Source organism: Sturnira hondurensis, unplaced genomic scaffold, assembly GCF_014824575.4.
Source record: "Sturnira hondurensis isolate 20B ecotype Veracruz unplaced genomic scaffold, ASM1482457v3 Scaffold0013559, whole genome shotgun sequence".
Lineage (NCBI taxonomy): Eukaryota > Metazoa > Chordata > Mammalia > Chiroptera > Phyllostomidae > Sturnira > Sturnira hondurensis.
In genome coordinates, this window is record NW_028086190.1 from 20,517 (window position 1) to 40,030 (window position 19,514).

The following is a 19,514-nucleotide window of genomic DNA, read 5'->3' on the forward strand; positions in this document are numbered from 1 at the left end:
TAGACCTCACAGAGCCTGGAGAGCAAGGTTCAGAGAGTCACCCAGCTCAGCCAGGCCAGCAGCATCTGCAAGGTTCCCAATGGCCCTGACCTTTTCCTTCCTGGTGGCCCTGGTGGCACTCAGCTGCAACTCCATCTGCTCTCTGGGCTGTGACCTGCCTCAGACCCACAGCCTGGTTAACGGGAGGGCCTTGGTGCTCCTGGGACAAATGAGAAGGATCAACACTTTCTTCTGCCTGAAGGACAGAAACAACTTTGGGTTCCCCCTGGAGGCGCTCAGTGGCAATCAGTTCCAGGAGGCTCAAGCCAGTTCTGCCATCCATGAGATTACCTGGCAGATTTTCAACCTCTTCACCACAGAGGGCGCGTTTGCTGCTTGGAACAAGACCCTCCTAGACCAACTCTGCAATGAACTTTATCAGCAGCTGAGTGACCTGGAAGCCTGTCTGATGCAGGAGGTGGGGATGGAAGAGGCTCCCCTGAGTGAGGACTCCTTCCTGGCTGTGAGGAAATACTTCCAGAGAATCACTCTCTACCTGCAGGAGAAGCAGCACAGCCCTTGTGCCTGGGAGATTGTCAGAGCAGAAATCAGCAGATGCTTGTCTTTATCTGCCAACTTGGAGGAGCAGGAGGAGATTGCGCAGTAAGGAGGGACACCTGGCTCAGCATGGACATGATTCTCCCTCACTGACAATATCACACTTCCTCCTGTTCTGTCAGGCTGAACTTCCTTTGGCTTCTGCTCTGATCGTCACATGAATGGAATCGATTTCTTAAAAGTTTTCAGGAGTAGTAAGTCAAAGCCTGCTCAGCCTTACAGGCACCAGGGGCTTACACACACACAGAGGACTGTGCTGATGGTTAATTATGTATGTATTTTTACTTATTTATTCATTCATTAATTTAAAATTAAATTATTTATGTATTTGGAAAGTTTAACTTTTTTGGTTCATGTAACATTGGCATGTGCACCCTCGTATTGTGTTATTATAATAAAATATACTCTTTATTTCAGTCAATTTATAATTATCTGTGTGTATTAAATTTTCACAGTAGGAAACTGATTGTATTAATTCATCCCAAAGAGAAACAGCAAGCCAGACTGTGCAGCCTGATTATAAAAATAGATGGCACAATTCATTTACCCATCACTCTGTGTTCAAATTGTAAGTGCTTAATGAATTTCTCTAAGCCAGGTTGTGTGGTGCCCTCAAGATATAGAGGTGATGGTGACACATACAGTTACTGTTCTCATGTACTTTTGATTTTTGTTGGGAAAGAACCCTAAACACAATAATTAAAATTATTATCACTTATGATAAATGGTATATTGAGAGGAAGAAAAAATAAGTGAATTCTCTCACCAGCAGCTGGGGTGAAGAATGCCAGGGCACACGATTTGAAGGAGTAGGTCTGCTCCACAGTTGACTGGTAGACCTCTGAGTGCAAATGTCCATTGTCAGCTGGATGTGTGAGTTTGCAATCTACAGGGAATGCCGTGGGCGCATTCCAGGATGCATGTCCATTTCACACGAATTTCCCTTCTCTCCAGGTAGAAGTCCCCAGAGCATGCTTGTCATTCATTCTCTTTACCTCTTCACCCAACCACACAACTGCTTTTGTTCAGTCCTGGTTTCAGCATCACTGTCTCACCATTGAGTTTTCCCTAAAGAGCAGAATGTCACAAGTAGAAAGCAAAAGTTCAATAGCATTTCTAGGTTTTTCAGAAACATCCGCAAGAGAGGCTTTCCTTAACGTCTGTGGGCTATGATGTAATAGACCCTGTAGCTAAAAGGAAACAGAAAGCAAGATGCAGTTTGTGGGTGGGCAAATGAAACTCCTCTCGGGGAAGACCTCCCCCTGGTCCCCAAGTGCAACAAGGGCAGCCACCAGGAGAAGGGCAGGCTTCTGTTGTGGACAGAAATCCTACCACTTCCTGGGGATGTCCCTTCATGCTAAAAAAGGCTATTTCTTGGCAACAATGGATTCTAATGCTGTCACTAGCCTGTTTCCTTACTCTTTGTGTTACAAAGAGACAGAGTCTCCAGCTGCAGGCAGGGCATGGACTTTGGGATTGGCCAGTGAAAGGGAGAGAGAGAGATGTGATTTCTGGCTACCCTACTCTGCAGACCAAAGCCTCCCTATGATTTACCCTTTCCACACACTACGGGACTCTGGGGGGCAGGTTGAGCTGCCAGTCCAGGAACGGGACTCCAGGGAATCAGGAAAATCTCATTAACATTAATTAAACAACTCTAAAAGATACATTTTTAGTTTCACAGATTTATTATATCAGACATCAACTATTATTTAATAGAACAATATTCATATTGTCATATTGAGTAACAATCATTTTTATTGTTATTCTATTACAGTTGTCCTAATTTTCCTTCTTTGCCCTCTTCTGCCCAGCCCATCCCCACTCCTACAATCTATCCCCACATGGATTCCTATGTCCATGAGTCATTCATGAATGTTGTTTCACTAATCCCTTCACTTCTTTCCATCTTTATTTCCCTCTTCCCTCTGCTCTGGCAGTCTGTTCCATGTTTCCACATCTGGTTCTATTTTGCTCATTAGTTTATTTTGTTCCATAGAGTCCTTTTACAAGTGACATCATATGGTATTAGTCTTTCACTGACTAGTTTATTTCACCTAGCATGATGTTCTCCAGTTCCATCCAATGTGTCCACAACAGGTAGAAGCTCCTTCTTTCTTTCTGCTGTGTAGCATTCCATTGTGTAAATGTACCGCAGTTTTTTGATCCACTTGTCTACTGATGCACACTTAGGCTGTTTCCAGTACTTGATGATTGCAAGTAGTGCTGCTTTGAACAAATGGATACATAACTCCTTGTGAATTGGTGTTTCAGGATTCTTATTTCCAGCAGTCAAATTTTTGGGCTAAAAGGCAGTTTGTTTTTAATTTTTTGAGGAAATTCCTTACTGTCTTCCACAGTGGCTTCCCTATTCTGCATTCCCACCAACAGTACATTAGGGTTCCCTTTTCTCCACATCCTGGCCAATACCTGTTGATTGTTGAATTATTATTGGTAGCCATTCTGACAGGTGTGATGTGATATGTCACTGTGGTTTTAATTTGCATTTCTCTGATAATCAGTGATGTTGAACATTTTTTCACATGGATGTGGGCCATCTGTTTGTCTTCTTGGAGGTGTCTGTTCCAGTCCTGTGCTTATTTTTAAATTGGGATGCTTGTCTTCCTGGTGTTGAGTCCCATGAATACTTTATATATTTTGGAGATGAAACCCTTGTCCAATGTATCTTTGGCAAGTATGCTCTACCATACAGTCATTTCCATTTTCATTTTGATGGTGGTTGCTTTAGCCATGCAGAAGTTTTTAATTTGATATAGTCCCATTTGTTTATTTTGTCCTTTATTTTTTGGCCTAAAAATTGTAATGTGGAATTCTTAAATTTTACTGCCTATGTTTTCCACCAGGACTTTTATTGTTTCACAACTTATATTAAGTTTTTTATCCATTTTGAGTTTATTCTGGCATACAGTGTAAATTGGTGGTCTAGTTTCATTTTTTTAATGTACCAGTCAAGTTCTCCCAACACCATTTATTTTTTTGTCTTTATATAACATTTTATTTAATCATCTCCAGGGAGAGGTGAAGGGAGGAAGAAAGAGAGGGAAAGAAACATTGATGTGTGAGAGAAACATCAATGGTTTGCCTCTCGCTCACCCCCAGCAAGGGCCCTGGCCTACATCCTAGGCATGGGCCCTGACTGGGAATCAAGCTATCAACCTTTAGGTTCACAGGTCAGTATTCAAACCACTTACCCACACCAGCCAGGGCTGAAAACCATTTACTGAAGAGACAATTTTTATTCCATTGTATGCCCATGCCCCCTTTGTTAAATATTAATTGATCATAGATATATGAGTTTATTTGCATTCTCTATTCTGTTCCATTAATGTATGTGTCTGTTTTTGTGCCAGTGCCAGACTGTTTTGATTACTTTAATCATGTAGTATAGTTTTATGTCAGATATTGTGATCCCTTGAAATTTGTTCTTCTTTCTCAAGATTTCTGAGGCTATTTGGGGTTATTTTTGGTTCCATATAAATTTTTGGAGTATTTGTTGTAGATCTCTGAAATATGCTATTGGTATTTTAATAAGAATTGCACTGAATCTATAGATTGGTTTGGGTAGTATGGACATTTTAATGATGTTAATTCTTCCAACCCATGACCACAGTATTTACTTCCACTTATTTGTATGCTCCTCAATTTCCCTCTACAGTGTCCTATGGTTTTCCAAGTGTAGATCTTTTACCTCATTGGTTAAATTTATTCCTAGGTACTTTTTTATGGTTGTTGTTGCAATAGTAAATAGAACGTTTTTTCTTATTTACCCTTTTTTTTTAATATAATTTTTATTTAATTCTTTAAATTCAAGTACAGGTTTAATTCTTTAATTCTTTAATTCAAGTACAGGTTTCTGTCTTATATTCCCAACCCTGCCCGCCCCCCACCCCATGCTCCCTGCCTCCCTCCCCTTTCCACCCCCCACCCTTAGTTATTGTCCATGTGTCTTTTATACTTGTTCATGTGAGTCCATTCCCTTTTCCCCTATGATTCTCTCCCCTCTCCCCTCTGGGCCCTGACAGCCTGTTCCATATTTGAGTGTCATTGGTCGTATTTTGCTTGCTTGTTTGGTTTGTTTAGATTCCTGTTAATGGTGAGATCATATGATATTTGTCTTTCACCGCCTGGCTTATTTCACTCAGCATAATGCTTTCCAGTTCCATCCATGATGTTGCAAAGGGTAGGAGTTCCTTCTTCCTTTCTGCAGCATAGAATTCCATTGTGTAAATGTACCATAGTTTTTTGATCCAGTCATTTACCGATGGGCATCTAGGTTGCTTCCAACTCTTGGCTATCATAAATTGTGCTGCTATGAACATCAGGGTGCATAGGTTCTTTTGGATTAGTGTTTCAGGATTCTTAGGATATACCCCTAATAGTGGAATTGCTGGGTCAAAAGGCACGTTCATTTTTATTTTTCTTAGAAAATTCCATACTGATTTCCATAGTGGTTGTATCAGTCTACATTCCCACCAACAGTGAACTAGGGTCCCCTTCCCCCCACAAACTATCGAGCACTTGTTTGTTTGTTTCTTTGTTTATGGTAGCCATTCTGACTGGTGTTAAGTGGTATCTCATTGTGGTTTCTTAATTTGCGTGTCTCTGATAGCTAGCGATATCGAGCATCTTTCCATGTGTCTCTGGATCCTCTGTATGTCCTCCTTAGAGAAGTGTCTGTTCAAGTCCTTTGCCCATTTTTTAATTTGGTTGCTCATCTTATTTGAGTGGAGTCATGTGAGTTCTTTGTACATTTTGGAGATTAAACCTTTGTCTGAGGTATCATTGGCAAATATGTTTTTGAAAATTGTTGCTTCTCTTTTTATCTTGATACTGTTTTCCTTAGCCATGCAGAAGCTTTTAATTTTGATGAGATCCCATTTGTTTATTCTTTCCTTTATGTTCCTTGCTCTAGGGGACGTATCAGTAAAAATATCTGAGATTTTCTTGCCAAGGCTCTCCTCTAGGGTTTTAATGGTTTCACGGCTTATATTTAAGTCTTTTATCCACCTTGAATTTATTTTGGTGTATGGTGTAAGTTGGTGCTCAAGTTTCATTTTTTTGCATGTAGCTGTCCAGTTCTCCCAACACCATTTGTTGAAAAGGCTGTCTTTACTCCATTTTATGTTATTGCCCCCTTTGTCGAATATTAATTGACTGTAGAGAGTTGGGTTTATTTCTGGGCTCTCTGTTCTATTCCATTGGTCTATGTGCCTGTTTTTGTGTCTTATTTACTCTTTGTTAGTATTCATTGTTGGTATATAAAAATGCCATCAATTTCTGAAGATTGGCTTTATATTCTGCTACTTTGCTGAAATGACTTACTAGGTAGAGTACTTTTTTGGTGCAATCTATAGAGTATTCTATGTTCATTATCATGTCATCTGAAAAGTATGACAATTGTACTACCTCCTTTCCAATTTTGATGCCTTTTTTTTTCTTCTTGTCTAATTCCTGTGGCTAGAACTTGCAGTATTGTTTTGAATAAAAGTGGTGAAAGTAGACATCCCTATCCTGTTCCTGACTTTAAGGGAACTGTTTTTGTTTGTGCCTATTGAGTATGATCTTGGCAGTAGGTTTCTTATGTATGATCCTTATTATGTTGAGATGTGCTCCCTCTATTCCCACTTTGCTGACTCTTCTTATCATAAATGCGTGGTTGATTTTATCAAATTTTAGCATCTATTTATATCATTATGTGATTTTTGTTTTGTTAATGTAGTGTATTACATTTATTGATTTGTGAATACTGTACCATCCTTGCATCCCTGGGAGAAATCCCTTTGGATCATGGCACATGATCTTTTTAATGCATTGCTGGACCCAGACTGCCAATATTTGGTTGAGGATTTTAGCATCTATGTTCATCAAAGATATTGGCTATTAATTTTCTTCTTTGTTGTGTCTTTATCTGGTTTGGGAATTAGGATAATGCTGGCCTCATAAAAAGAGTTTGGGAGTCTTTCCTCTTTTTGAATTTTTTGTAATCATTTGAGATAGATAGTTGTTATTTCTTGTTTGAGTGCTTGGTGAAATTTACCTGTGAAGCCATTTACCTCAGGGCTTTTGTGTGCTTGGAGTTTTTGATTACTGCTTCAGTTTCACTAGTTGTTATCAGTCTAGTCAGGCTTTCTGCTTCTTCTTAATTCAGTTTTTGAAGATGGTTTGTATCTAGAAATTTATCCATTTTGCCCAGATTGTACAATTTCTTGGCATATAGTTGTTCATAGTAATTTCTTACAATCCTTTGTATTTCTCTGGTATCAGTTGTTACTTCTCCTTTTTCACTTCTCATTTTATTTATCTGGGTCCTCTGTCTTTTTTTCTTCATGAGTCTGGTTAAAAGTTTGTCAATTTTGTTTATTTTTTCAAAGAACTAGCTCCTGGATTCATTGATTCTTTGAGATTAAAATAATTCTTAGTCTTTGAGACCAAAAATAATTCAGTGAATTATTTTTTTTGTCTCTATGTCCTTAATTGTGCTGTAATCTTATTTCCTTTCTTCCACTTGCTCTGGACTTAGTTTATCAGTGTTCCTCTAGTTCTATCAGATGTAGGATTAGGTTGTTTACTTGAGACTTTTCTATCTTTTTTATGTAGACCTGTATTGCTAAGAACTTCCTCTAAGGATTGCCTTCACTGTGTACCATAGGACTAGGGTTTTGTGTGTTCATTTTCATTTTTTTCCAGATACTTTTTGATTATTTCCTTGATCTCATTGCTAACACATTGATTATTTAAGAACGTGTTTTTCAGCCTCCATGTATTTGAATGTGTTTGAGTGTTTTTCCTTGAGGCTGGTTTCTAGTTTCAAACCATTGTGATCCACGAAGATGATTGTTATGATTTCAGTTTTCTTGACTGTAATGTTTATTTGGTGTCCTACCTTGTGGTCTATCTGTGGAAATGATTTATGTGCGTTTGAGAAGAATGTATATTTTGCTTCTTTGGGGTGAAATATTCTATAAATATCATTTAAGCCATTTGATTGAAAATCTTGTTTAATGAAGTACTATCCTTGTTGACTTTTTGTTTGAAACATCTATCCACTGTTAACAGTGGGGTTCTAAAATCCTTTATGATGAGTGTATGCTATCTATCCCTTAAAATCTCCCAAGATTTTCTTTACATATGTAGGTGCTCCTATATTGTGTGCATATATATTTACAAGCGTTATATCCTATTTGGTAAACCCCCCTTAGTATTATGTAGTGACTTTATTTATTTCTCATTGTGGCCTTTGTCTTTAAATGTAATTTGTATGATATAAGTATGTTTTGTAATGTTCATTTGTATAAAATATTTTTCCATACCTTCGCTTTCAACTAGTGTAAATCTTTTGTTCTGAGATTGGTTTCTTGTAGATAGCATATATGCAGGTTCCGTGTTCTTATATAGCCAGTTACCCTACATCTTTATTGGAGCATGTCATCCATTTACAATTAAGGTTATTATTGATTAAGGTACTTATGCATTGCCATCTTCCCTTTGTACTTTTGTTCCTCTTTCTATTTCTTCTTCTCCTTAGAGTAGTACCTTTAGCATCTCTTGAAATGCTAGTTTAATGGGAATGTTCTCCTTTAGCCTCTTTTTTTTTTTTTTTGGCCCAGGAAGCTTGTTATATTTCTTTCCATCGCAAATGACAGCTTTGCTGGATAGAGTAGCCTTGGTTGCAGGCCCTTGCTTTTCATTACTTGGTATATTTATGTCAGTCACTCCTGGCTTGTAGTGTTTCTATTGAAAAATCAACTGATAGTCTTATCAGAGATCTGCTGCATGTTACTAGCTCTTTCTCCCTGATGTCTTTAAGATTCTCCCTTTGTCTTTAAATTTTGCCATTTCAATTGTAAAATATCTTCCAGTGGGCCTCTTTGGGTTCATCTTGATTGGGAGCCTTTGTGTTTCCTGGACTGTGTGACTTTTCCTTCACCAAGTTAGAGACATTTTCTGTCATTATTTTTCCAAACAGGTTATCTATCCCTTGCTCTTTTTCATTTCCTTCTTGTGTTCCTATGATGTGAATATTGTTGTGTTTTATGATGTCCCCAAGCTCCCTTAAACTATCTGTATTGTTTCTGAGTTTTTTCCTATTGTTGCTTTGATGAGTGTTTTTTTTCTACCTTCTTTTCCCACTCGCTGATTTAATCCTCTGCTTCATCTAGCCTGCTTTCAATTCCTTCGAGTATACTCCTCATTTCAAATATTATATTCTTCATTACTACCTGGTTCATATTCACAATTTCTACATATTTTTCATGCTGATATAGTTACCACTAACTTCCTTGTAGCTCCCATAAAGTTCCTTATAGTTTTCACAGAGTTCCTTGAGCATCCTTACAACAATTACTTTGAACTCTATGTCTGATAAATTGCTGGCCTCATTTTCATTTAATTCTGTTTATAGGGATTTTTTCTTTCATTTTGATTGGGAGTTGTTTCTTTGTCTTCCTATTTTCGGTGACTCTTCTTGTTTGTCTCTACATACTAGATTGCTCTGCTTTGCCTGCCTGTCTTCATTGGGTGGTCTTCTGTGGGAGGAGTACTGTGGAATTCACTTGTGCAGTCTCCTTGATCCCTTGAGCTGAATACTCTAGAGATGCACTATGTGCAGTTTATGTGGTCCCTCCTATAGTATTTGTATTGTGATTTGGGGGGCTCATTCATTGGTGGGATTCCCTGCTCTGGCTGGTTGACTGAGATTCTCAAACCCTGCCACCTGTTATATGCTGTTGTACAGGTGCTGACAGAACAAAACAAAACAACACAGAAAACAAACTCATGCCAGCAAACATACCTCCCAACAACAACAGCAACATCAATGACAAATGAGGAAAGATTTAAAGATGTGGAAAGAGAATAAGAGTATAATGAGAATGAAAAAAGGGTATGAGATAACTAAAGTAAAGAAAACTGATTTGAGAGCATTGATGGAGAAGAAATAATAAAAGTAGGGAACAGAATCAACAAAAAGAAAGAGAAAAATAAAATTATAACATTAATAAGAAAGGGAAGGAAAAAGGCAAAATGAAGTAACAAAAGAGAAAAGTCAAATATGAGGCTTGAAACAAAGTGGAAAATAAAAACAAAACTGAAGAGAAACAACAATGGCAGCAATATCAATGACAAATGTGCAGTGATAAATAAATTTAGAAAGAGAATAGGAATATTATAGAAAGAAAAGGGAATATGAGATTACTAAAGGAAAGAAAACTTATTTTAAAGGATAGAGGGAGGTCATATAATAAGAATAAAGAATAGAAACAAGGTGGAGAAAGGAAAGAAAGAAAATTTGGTAACTTCCAGTCAAGATAGAGGTGTAGGTAGACAAGCTTTGCTTCTTCATGTCATCACAAGAAGAATCACAACCAACCTCAAAACCAAAGTAGGCAGGATCTCAATACCTGATATCAAACAGCATTACAAGGCCACTGTAATCCACACAGCCCGGCACTAGCAAAAGAACAGAACCATAGACCAATGGAACAGAATAGAGAGCCCAGAAATAAACCCATGGTCAAATAATATTCAATATAGAGGGCAGGAGCAAAAACTGGAGTAAAAAATTGACACTTCAACAAATGGTGTAGGATATGGACACCTACATGCAAAAAATGAAACTTGATCCCCAACTTACAACATACACAAAAATAAGTTGAAGGTGGATAAAAGACTTAAATATAAATCATGACTCCATAAAAGTCCTAGAGAAGGACGCAGGCAGGAAAATCTCAGATATTCCACACAGCAATATTTTCACTGACATGTCCCCTACAGCAAGGGGCATAAAGAAAAGAATAAACAAATGGGATATCATCAAAAGAAAAAGCTTCTGCATAGCTAAAGAAAATAGCATTAAAATGAAAAGAGAACCAACCATATGGGAAAACATATTTGCCAATGATACCTTGGACAAGGGGTTTAATCTCCAAAATACATCAAGAACTCATATGACTCCACTCCAGGACGATGAAGAACCCAATTAAAAAATTTACAGAAGACATGAAGAGACACTTCTCTAAGGAGGACATACAGAGGGCCCAGAGGTGTCTATTCAGAGCCTTGCCCATTATTAAATTGGGTTGTTTGTTTTTTTGGTGTTGAGTTTCATAAGTACTTTATAAATTTTGGATATTAACCCTTATCAGATGTATTGGTGAATACATTCTCCCATTCTGTGTGTTTTCAAGTCTTGTTGATATTTCCCTTTGTTGTGAAAAATCTTTTTGGTTAGATGGAGTGCCATTTGTTTATTTTTTAATTTATTTTCCTTGCTTCAAGAGATATTTCTGGAAAAAAATCTCTCTATAAGCAATGTCTGAGATTTTGCTGCCTATGTTTTCTTCTAGGATTTTTATAGTTTGGTTCTAACTTTTAAATCTTTGATCCATTTTGAATTTATTCTTTTGTGTGGTAAGAGAAGGTTTATTCATTTTTCTGTACATATCTGTCCAACCTGTATACACCATTTATTGAATAAATTATATTTAGCCCATTGTATGTGTTTGCTTCCTCTGTCAAATATTAATTGACTATACAGATGTGGGTTTATTTATGGGTTCTTTATTCTGTTCCATTGATCTATGTGTTTGTTTTCATACAAGTATTATGTTGTTTTGATCACTAGTTCTTTATAGTGTAGTTTGATTTCTATTGCTTTATAGACAATGTGATTCCTCCAACTTTGTTCTTCTTGCTCAAGTTCATAGTTGCTGTGTAGGGCCTTTTTGGGTTCCATACAAATTTTTGAAATATTTGTTCTAGTTCTGGGAAATACACCATTGCACACACAGATTAAAAGTATGGGAATGGAAGAAATATTTCCTGTGAATGAAAAAGAAAAAAAGCTGGGGTAGCAGAACTAATGTCTGACAAATTAGACTTTAAAACCAAGGGTATGTTAAGAGACAAAGAAGGATACTACATAGTGATAAAGGGAACATTCCAATGAGATGTAACCCTGGTAAACATTTGTGCACCCAACATAGGAGCACCTAAATATGTAAAGCAAATATTGGTTGACATAAAGGAGAGATGGACAAAAATACAGTCATAGTTGGGGATTTTAACACTGTATTGGCTTCAGTGGATAGTTACTCCAGGCAGGAAATCAAGAAGGAGACAGTAGCTTCAAACAACACACTAGATCAAATGGACTTAATTGACACATTCGGAGCATATCACACCAAGCAGTAGAATATGCACACTTTTCAAGTGCACATGGAATGTTTTCTAGGATAGACCACATGTTAGGACACAAAACAAGTCTCAGTAAATTTAAGAAGAGTGAAATCACATCAAACATCTTCTGTGACCACAATGCTATGAAACTAGAAATCAACCACAAGAAGAACACTGAAAAACATGCAGAGACTTGGAACCTAAATAACATGTTATTAAATAATGAATGGCTCAACAATGAGATCAAGGGAGAAATCAAAAGATACCTTGAAACAAATGAAAATGAGGACACAACAATCCACAACCTGTGAAATACAAGGAAAGCAATCCTAAGAAGGAAAATCATAGCATTACAGGTCTATCTTAAAAAAAAAAAAGAAAAACTCAAAGAAACAATCTAACTTAACCCTTAAAGGAACTAGAAAAGGAAAAAGAAACAAAGCCCAAAGTGAGTGGAAGGAAGGAAATATTAAAGATCAAGAGCAGAAGTAAACAAAATACAGTCTAAAAAATGTTACAAAAGATCAATGAATCCAAGAGCTGCTTCTTTGAAAACATAAACAAGATTGACAAACCCTTAACGAGACTCATCAAGTAAAAAAGAGAAATACCCAAAGAAATAAAATCAGAAATGACACCCTGGCTGCTGTAGCTCAGTGGATCAAGCGTGGGCTGCAAACCAAGGGGTCACCAGTTCGATTTCCAGTCAGGGCACATGCCTGGGTTGTGGGCCAGGTCCCCAGTGGGGGCCACATTAGACGCAACCACACATCCATGTTTCTCTCCCTCTCTTGCTCACTCCCTTCCTTCTTACTAAAAGGAAATAAATACAATCTTTAAAAAAATCAGAAATGAAAGAGGAGAAATAACAATTGACACCAAAGACATGCAAAGGATTGTAAGAAAATATTATGAACAACTATATGCCATCAAACTGGACCAGATGGATGAAATGCATAAATCCCTGGAAACATTAATCTTCCAAAACTAAATCAGGAAACATCAAAGAATCTGAATAGACAGATTACACTTAGTGAAATTCAAGCAGTAACCTAAAACTCCTAACAAACAAAATCCCTGGCCAGGTGGCTTCACACGTGAATTTTACCAAACATTACAGGGAGAACTACTTCTGCTTCTCAAACTATTTCATAAAATTCAAGAGGAGGGAAGGCTCCCATGTTCATTTTATGAGGTCAACATTATCATAATTCTAAAACCAGATAAGACATTACAAAAGTAAATTATAGGCCAACATTCCTGAGGAAGGTAGAGGCTAAAATCCTCAGCAAAATATTAGCAAACCAAATGCGGCAATGTATCAAAAAGACCATACACTGCAGTCAAGTGGGATTTATTCCAGGAATGCAAGGTTGGTACAACAATTGCAAATCAATACATGTGATTCAACACATAAACAAAATGAAGGGTAAAAGCTACACGATCATATCAACAGGTGCAGAAAAAGCATTTGATAAAATCCAGCACCCATTTATGATGAAAACACTCAGCAAAGTGGGAATGGTGGGAGTATGCCTAAACAAAACAAAGGCTGTATATGAGAAATCCACTATCACTGTCATATTCAATGGGCGAAAACTATAAGCATTCCCCTTAAGATTAGGAACAAGACAGGGATGTCGTGTTCTCAGGACATCCAGTTATTTCATCTCAGTTATTCAGGACAGTACTGGAAGTCCTAGCCACAGCAATCAGACAAGAAGAAATAAAAGGCATCCAAACTGGAAAGGAAGAAGTAAAGCTGTTTCTGTTTGCAGATGACATGATACGGTATATAGAGAATCCCAAGGATTCTGCCAACAAACTACTAGAACAGATAAATGATTTCAGCAAAGTAGCAGGATACAAAATTAATATGCAGAAATCACTTGTACTTTTATATGTCAATAACAAACAAACAGAAAGGGAAATCAAGAACAATCCTGTTCACAATTGCTTCAAAATTAGTAAAATACCTAGGAATAAACTTAACAAAGGTTGTAAAAGACCTGTACTCAGAAAATTGTAAGGCACTGAAGAAAGAAATTGAAGAAGATACAAATAAATTGAAGCACATGCCATGTTTATGAATAAAAAGAGTTAACGTCATTCAAATGCCTACACTACCCAAAGCAATCTGTAGATTCAAAGCAATTTCTATCTTGGTCCTACTTTCAAACCACAACCTTTGGGTATCTCATATATGTGTGGGGCATATGTAACATATATATGCACCTAAGATATCTGGTATGTTGAATGTGTAGGTATGGGCATGTTCAAAGACTGTAGGTGGAAAGTGGTAAAGGCCATTAAAGGGTGGAGGAATATTTATGCTTTTCCCTTTGCTTTAGTTTTATCTCAACATATTAGATGGGTTTCCCATTATTCCTTAGAAAAATAGGCCTGGATCCCATCAAATACCAGCTTTTGGAGGATAAAAATCTATCAACTATGTTTCCTAATTCCCAGAATCATCTTAGAAGTATAATACACAGAAATAGTGTGTATCTTCAGCCAATGGCAGAAGGAATATTCATGCACTGAATGTACTGTGAACATAATATCCATGAAAAACAACAAACAAATAAAAATGGTTCTGCCCAGGACATCAAACTGTCTCTAGTGTTGCCTTCCAGTCACTCCCTCAGCCAGTTCTCCTGCCTTCTCTCTGCAGGTAGCCCCCTCCATTATGATTATTTTTGCCAGCCACACATTTATGCTTTTCGTGTATATTTGCCCATTAGACCTGACAAAATTCTTATGAAACAATGTTATTATTGCCTTCATATGTGAAAGAGGATGGAACACAGGAGAATGAGAGTGTATGTTATTTGTCAAGCTCACATTGCTCTTAATTAGAGTTAGTGTACAGCCCATAGCCCTGGCTGCAGAATCTTCTGCTTTAACCAAAAAACAATGCTGTGAAAATATGACAAGCTGCATGCACAGTCCAATTAAACACAATTAAGGGTGTTGTAGAATAACCACTGACTTCCACACAGCAGTTTTCAGATGGCTTCACAGGTCTTAAAGAACTTATTTTCTAAGCTGTATCTCAAAAGGCAAAGTACAGGCCCAAGGCTCAAAGCAGAGACCTGCCCAAACAAAGTCCAGAGAAACTGAGAAACAGAGTCAGATTTGGGCACAAAATAGACTAGAAGCCATTCTTTTTCATTGCTCTTCATAGAACAGGAGGAACCTGAGGCCAAGCGGGGTGGGAAGAGCTATAGTCTCCTCTCTCCTGCAGGCCCAGCTCAGTGCTCAGCATGTGGGTGATGCTACACTTGGATGGAGTCCACGCTGCCCAAGTTTCTGGGCTTAATGTGCAGATGCTACTCTGACTACAAACTCGCTTGGGGAGGAGGGAGCCTAGGGTCTGCACAGCCCCTGTAGTGCAGATGTATGGCTTGTGTTCTAGAAAAATAGGCAAATTATGGAAGAAGTGAGGCTCAGGGTGAACTGGGCAAAGTCTCTCTTTGAATTCAGGGCTCCAATAGGGGTGGTTTGTGGGCACTTGATCTGTTCTGACAACACACATCCACCTTGGGGGAGGGGGTCATGGTATTTCTGCAGACCCACAGGATTTCACATAATGTAGACATCCTGGGTGTTTTCATTGCTAACATGTTGTATGCAAACCCTGTGCTATTCCCTTCCTGTAGAAGAGAAGGACGTTGTGACCAAAACAAAACTTACTCTAAACCCTTTATCACTCACATGATGTTCCAGAGAACGTTCTCATATAATTTTATGTCAGATTGAAATGATGTGACCCAATTCAGACTACCTGGGGTGACAAATATTCAGGTTTAGCAATACTAGCAATAAAATTGTCAGTATTTTATTTTGGATCCTTGTGGTGGTTAATTTTATGTGTGACTTTGACTGGACTATGATGTACCCAGATACTTGTAAAGATTCTTCTGAGTGTGTCTGTGAGGGTGTTTTGTGGTGAGACTGACACTGAAGTGGATGGACTGGGTTCAACAGATTTTCCTCCCTGATATGAGAAGCCCTGATCTAACCAGTTTTCAGGCCTGAATAGAACAAAAAGGCTGACCTTTGATTAACAAAATGACAAAATATAATTCAGCTCAATTTAATGCAACAAAACTTGTAGCAAAGGGAAGGGTCAAGGGCAGAGTAGAATGAAGAAAGGACAGAAGCTGGTTGCTCTGACAGGGTCTTAAAGGAAAGTAATTCTCGTCCAATGGACAACCTCCAGCTCAGCCAAACCAGCCACATGACCGTTCTTCTAGTTTTTTCTGCCAGATGTCATCAGTTTGTGGACTCTGAGGTGGAATCATACCCACCCACTAACAAGGGGCTCACTTTAAATAAGATCACCCCATTTGAATTCTACCTGGCAAAGTCATGGATGTTATCTGTTTTTAATGTGTATTTCATATGATTAATGAAACCATTCAGACACTTGATTTACCTCGATCTCCATAATACTCAAGATAATACAGCTGGAAAATTATCACCATATTAAAAATAAGAATGGCATTATTGAGCACCTACTATGGTCTGGGTCTGATGCTAAACATGTGAATTCATACTGCAACCCATCCCTTTGAACACTCTGAGTACATGTGTTTTAAAAATCAATCTTTGTCAAGCACCTTCATGTGTCTGTCTTGTTCTACTTGCTTTAGTACACATGAACTGCCAAAGTGGGCAGATACAGTTCCTTCTACTATCTCCATATTATGAAGAAGAAAACAGAGCCACAGGTAGACTAACTTTTTCAAGACAGTAGCAGTATTGTACAAGCTAGGCCTTCTGACACCAGAGTCTGACCTCTTAACATTCTAGTGATTTCACTGTTCACAGAAACAAAAGAGGCTGCTGAGAATTTGGACATCCTTTTTCCAGGGCAGTTTTTGTGATGGTTAATTTTATGTATCAACTTGGCTAAATCAATAGCTAGCCATGCTGAAACTTGTCTTAAAATGTAGCTAGAGGTAGAGGATCGTAAGCATAGCAGCGCCCCATGGTCTCCGTTTAAACCAGCAGACCTTCAAGTTGGCAAATCAACACACACATAATTTAAATGTAACACACCGAATGACATTCATTTAGTCTGTAAAGAAAGAACCTGTATACAGAGCACAAATATTTTTTTGTGTTTTAGTTGTATTATTACCTTTCTTGAAAAAAAAGCATAATATGTTAAAAATGTTGCTAATTTTCTTCCATCTTCAATATTAAAATAGCTACACAGAAACTCACCGATTGGGGTAAGTGGTTTTTCTGAATGCACGCTTATGACAGCTGTCACAATAGAAGCAAACTAAATTGTTTCAAATGAAGTTAAAGGCAACTGAGCACTACTAGTGCCATCTTATGGGAAAAAAACTGGATGAACCTCTTGGTTAATTCTGTATATAGTATATCTTCCACAGCTCCCTGTGTAGATAGGGTCATTATATTTGAGAGGTGAAAGGCCATCAAGAAAGGTATGTGAAAGCCCAGAATTGCCAAGCTTTTCCTCATCTGCTGAACTTGTCCACCAAGAAAAAGCAGTAATAAGGAGAAAGATAAAAGACAAAAATTTATTAAAATATTATGTGCAATATATAGAAAAGCAAACTAATGTATTGACCAGGTCACCTGAGGCAATATTTCAAAAAACCCCTCTCAAATTGATATCTCTCCCTGCTGTCTGAGAAATCCACACACTCCACACAGTAAAGTGCATTGAGCTGATTCCCTTTATGTCAGCACCTATTTCATCATTGTAACAATGGCCTTCACTCAGGGCCCCAAAATACATATCAGGACACTCAGAGAAACAGACATGACTACAATGGTTTTGAAGAACAGAGAGCTTCCACTCAACTTTTGCTCTGTCCCTGTGACTTCTTACCCTTAATGAAACAATGAAGCTGAAAGCACAAGAGAACCACTGCACCTGCGGGTGTGGGCAGTAGGTGGGGGGAGTGAAGGGAGAGTATATGGGAGTGAAAATAATCAGTGAAGCAGGACCAGAGAGAGGGTGGGAGTAAGGGTACCGGGTGCCTGGATCAGCCAATGAACAGCGTGCATCCTTCCCACTTCAGTCCAGATGACTCCTCTCAGACATTTCTACCCACTGCCCCTTGTGAACTGAATATAAATCAGTTACAGCTCAGACAGAAGTACTGATCAGACCCCACATATTCCAAGACTCTTCTCGAGTCCATGGATTTGCACCGTTTGATAGGCATTTTGTGACACAAGTACTATTCTGAGATAGATGTAGATAGAAAAATGAAGATTGTAATTTTCAGAATAAAAGAATCCAAGAAGTTTTCTTGGTTAAGAATGTAATTATTAAAGCAAGTGCAAATTTAATAACACAAGAAAGTAAATACGATTTATAAATTTTAACATAAGGGCAAATAAATATTTAATTGTGATAAGACAAAAGAATAAATATATAATAAATAAACACAGAAGCAATAGATGAATAACAACAGGGCAGTCAATTCTTAGAGACTGATGGATGGCCCAGGATTCGAATTATGTAACATTTTCTTGCAGAACACTCCCAAAAAAGATGTGCTCCATTAACGTCAATAAATTCTGTGACGGAAGCAGAAAGAAGAACCTTTTCCCATGACCTAAGTCCTATGTGCAGGGGAGATCGGGCACATTCAGCAGTGACACCTGGATCAAGGTGACCACAGGTCTCAGTCCATGTTACTTAACCTTTCTTGCAAGGCTATTATTGAAGACAAGGATCTCATGATCTCCAGTCGGACAAACTCCCAGGCACAGTCACTGTATTTCTTCTCTTTCAAGTACGGAAAAATGCCCCCGAAGTACCTCCTCACAGCCCCTGTAGGTCCCTCGGATGCCAGGGCAGTGCCTTGCTCTCCCATCTCATGCACCAAACAGGGCTTCAGGGCTTCCAGCTGCTGATAGAGCCCCATGAGCACTTGGTTCAGGAGGGTGGTGTTCCAGGCAGAGGAGGCGTGCTCTGTGAGCAAGAGGTCAGAGATGTGCTGGAGCATCTCCTGGAGGACAAAGATGGCCTGGGTCCCCTGGACCTGGCTGCCCTCTATCATTGTCCGAGGGAATCTGAAGTCTCTTGTGTCCTTCGGGCAGGACAAAGTGGAGATTCTCTGCATTTGCCTCAAAAGCTCCACGTTGTCCCCGCTGAGCAGGATGTGTTTCTGATGTAGGACACAGCCCACAGATCCACTGAGGCCACCGCTGCCCACCACCAGGACTGTGAGCAGAGACAGTGGGAGAGCCATGGGCAAAGGAGGGGCTGCTGTCCTGGCTGAACTGGGAGTCTGGTGAACAACCTTGGACCCCAGGAGTTAGCCCATGAGCTTGTTTGTAAGCATGGCCATTAAATAGGGAGACACAATAATTTTCATTTTCTAAACATTTCTTTACACTTGTACTTCCTTTTTTGTTTTCATTCATGAGCTCTCCATGTGGTCTAAGAAGATGTCATCAATCTGCACTGTTAATTTTTCCATTTTAATTTTCTCACTGAAGTACACATGTGTCAGTCCAAAAGGATACTTAACAGTCCAATGAGAAGCAACATTGTCCCAAAGTCAGAAGTGTATGTAGGTGTTAAATACACAAGCACATACTCATGAGCAATTATTATTGCATAAATATTGCTCTTCACTGTATTAGAAACAAAGTTTGGTCTTCAATCTGGACAACATTTTTGCCATCTTTACATGGGGAGGCAGGCTCTCTCTGCCCTGTGG

At 38.5% G+C, this 19,514-nt stretch overlaps 2 protein-coding genes across 2 annotated transcripts; one reads left to right on the forward strand and one right to left on the reverse strand.

Annotated features, from left to right (window-relative positions):
* Positions 1 to 646, forward strand: LOC118997983 (interferon alpha-2-like). Its single transcript, XM_037061882.1, has one exon. It carries the CDS (start codon positions 80 to 82, stop codon positions 644 to 646), a length of 567 nt encoding a protein of 188 aa, XP_036917777.1. The 5' UTR covers positions 1 to 79.
* A 17,824-nt stretch (positions 647 to 18,470) lies between these two features.
* On the reverse strand, positions 18,471 to 19,040 carry LOC118997984 (interferon omega-1-like). Its single transcript, XM_037061883.1, has one exon. It carries the CDS (start codon positions 19,038 to 19,040, stop codon positions 18,471 to 18,473), a length of 570 nt encoding a protein of 189 aa, XP_036917778.1.
* Positions 19,041 to 19,514: the final 474 nt, after the last annotated feature.

What these genes read in the sequence shown, in the direction of transcription:
- LOC118997984 (XM_037061883.1), bottom strand. Translation starts at nt 19,040, where the DNA reads ATGGCTCTCCCACTGTCTCTGCTCACAGTCCTGGTGGTGGGCAGCGGT.
- LOC118997983 (XM_037061882.1), top strand. Translation starts at nt 80, where the DNA reads ATGGCCCTGACCTTTTCCTTCCTGGTGGCCCTGGTGGCACTCAGCTGC.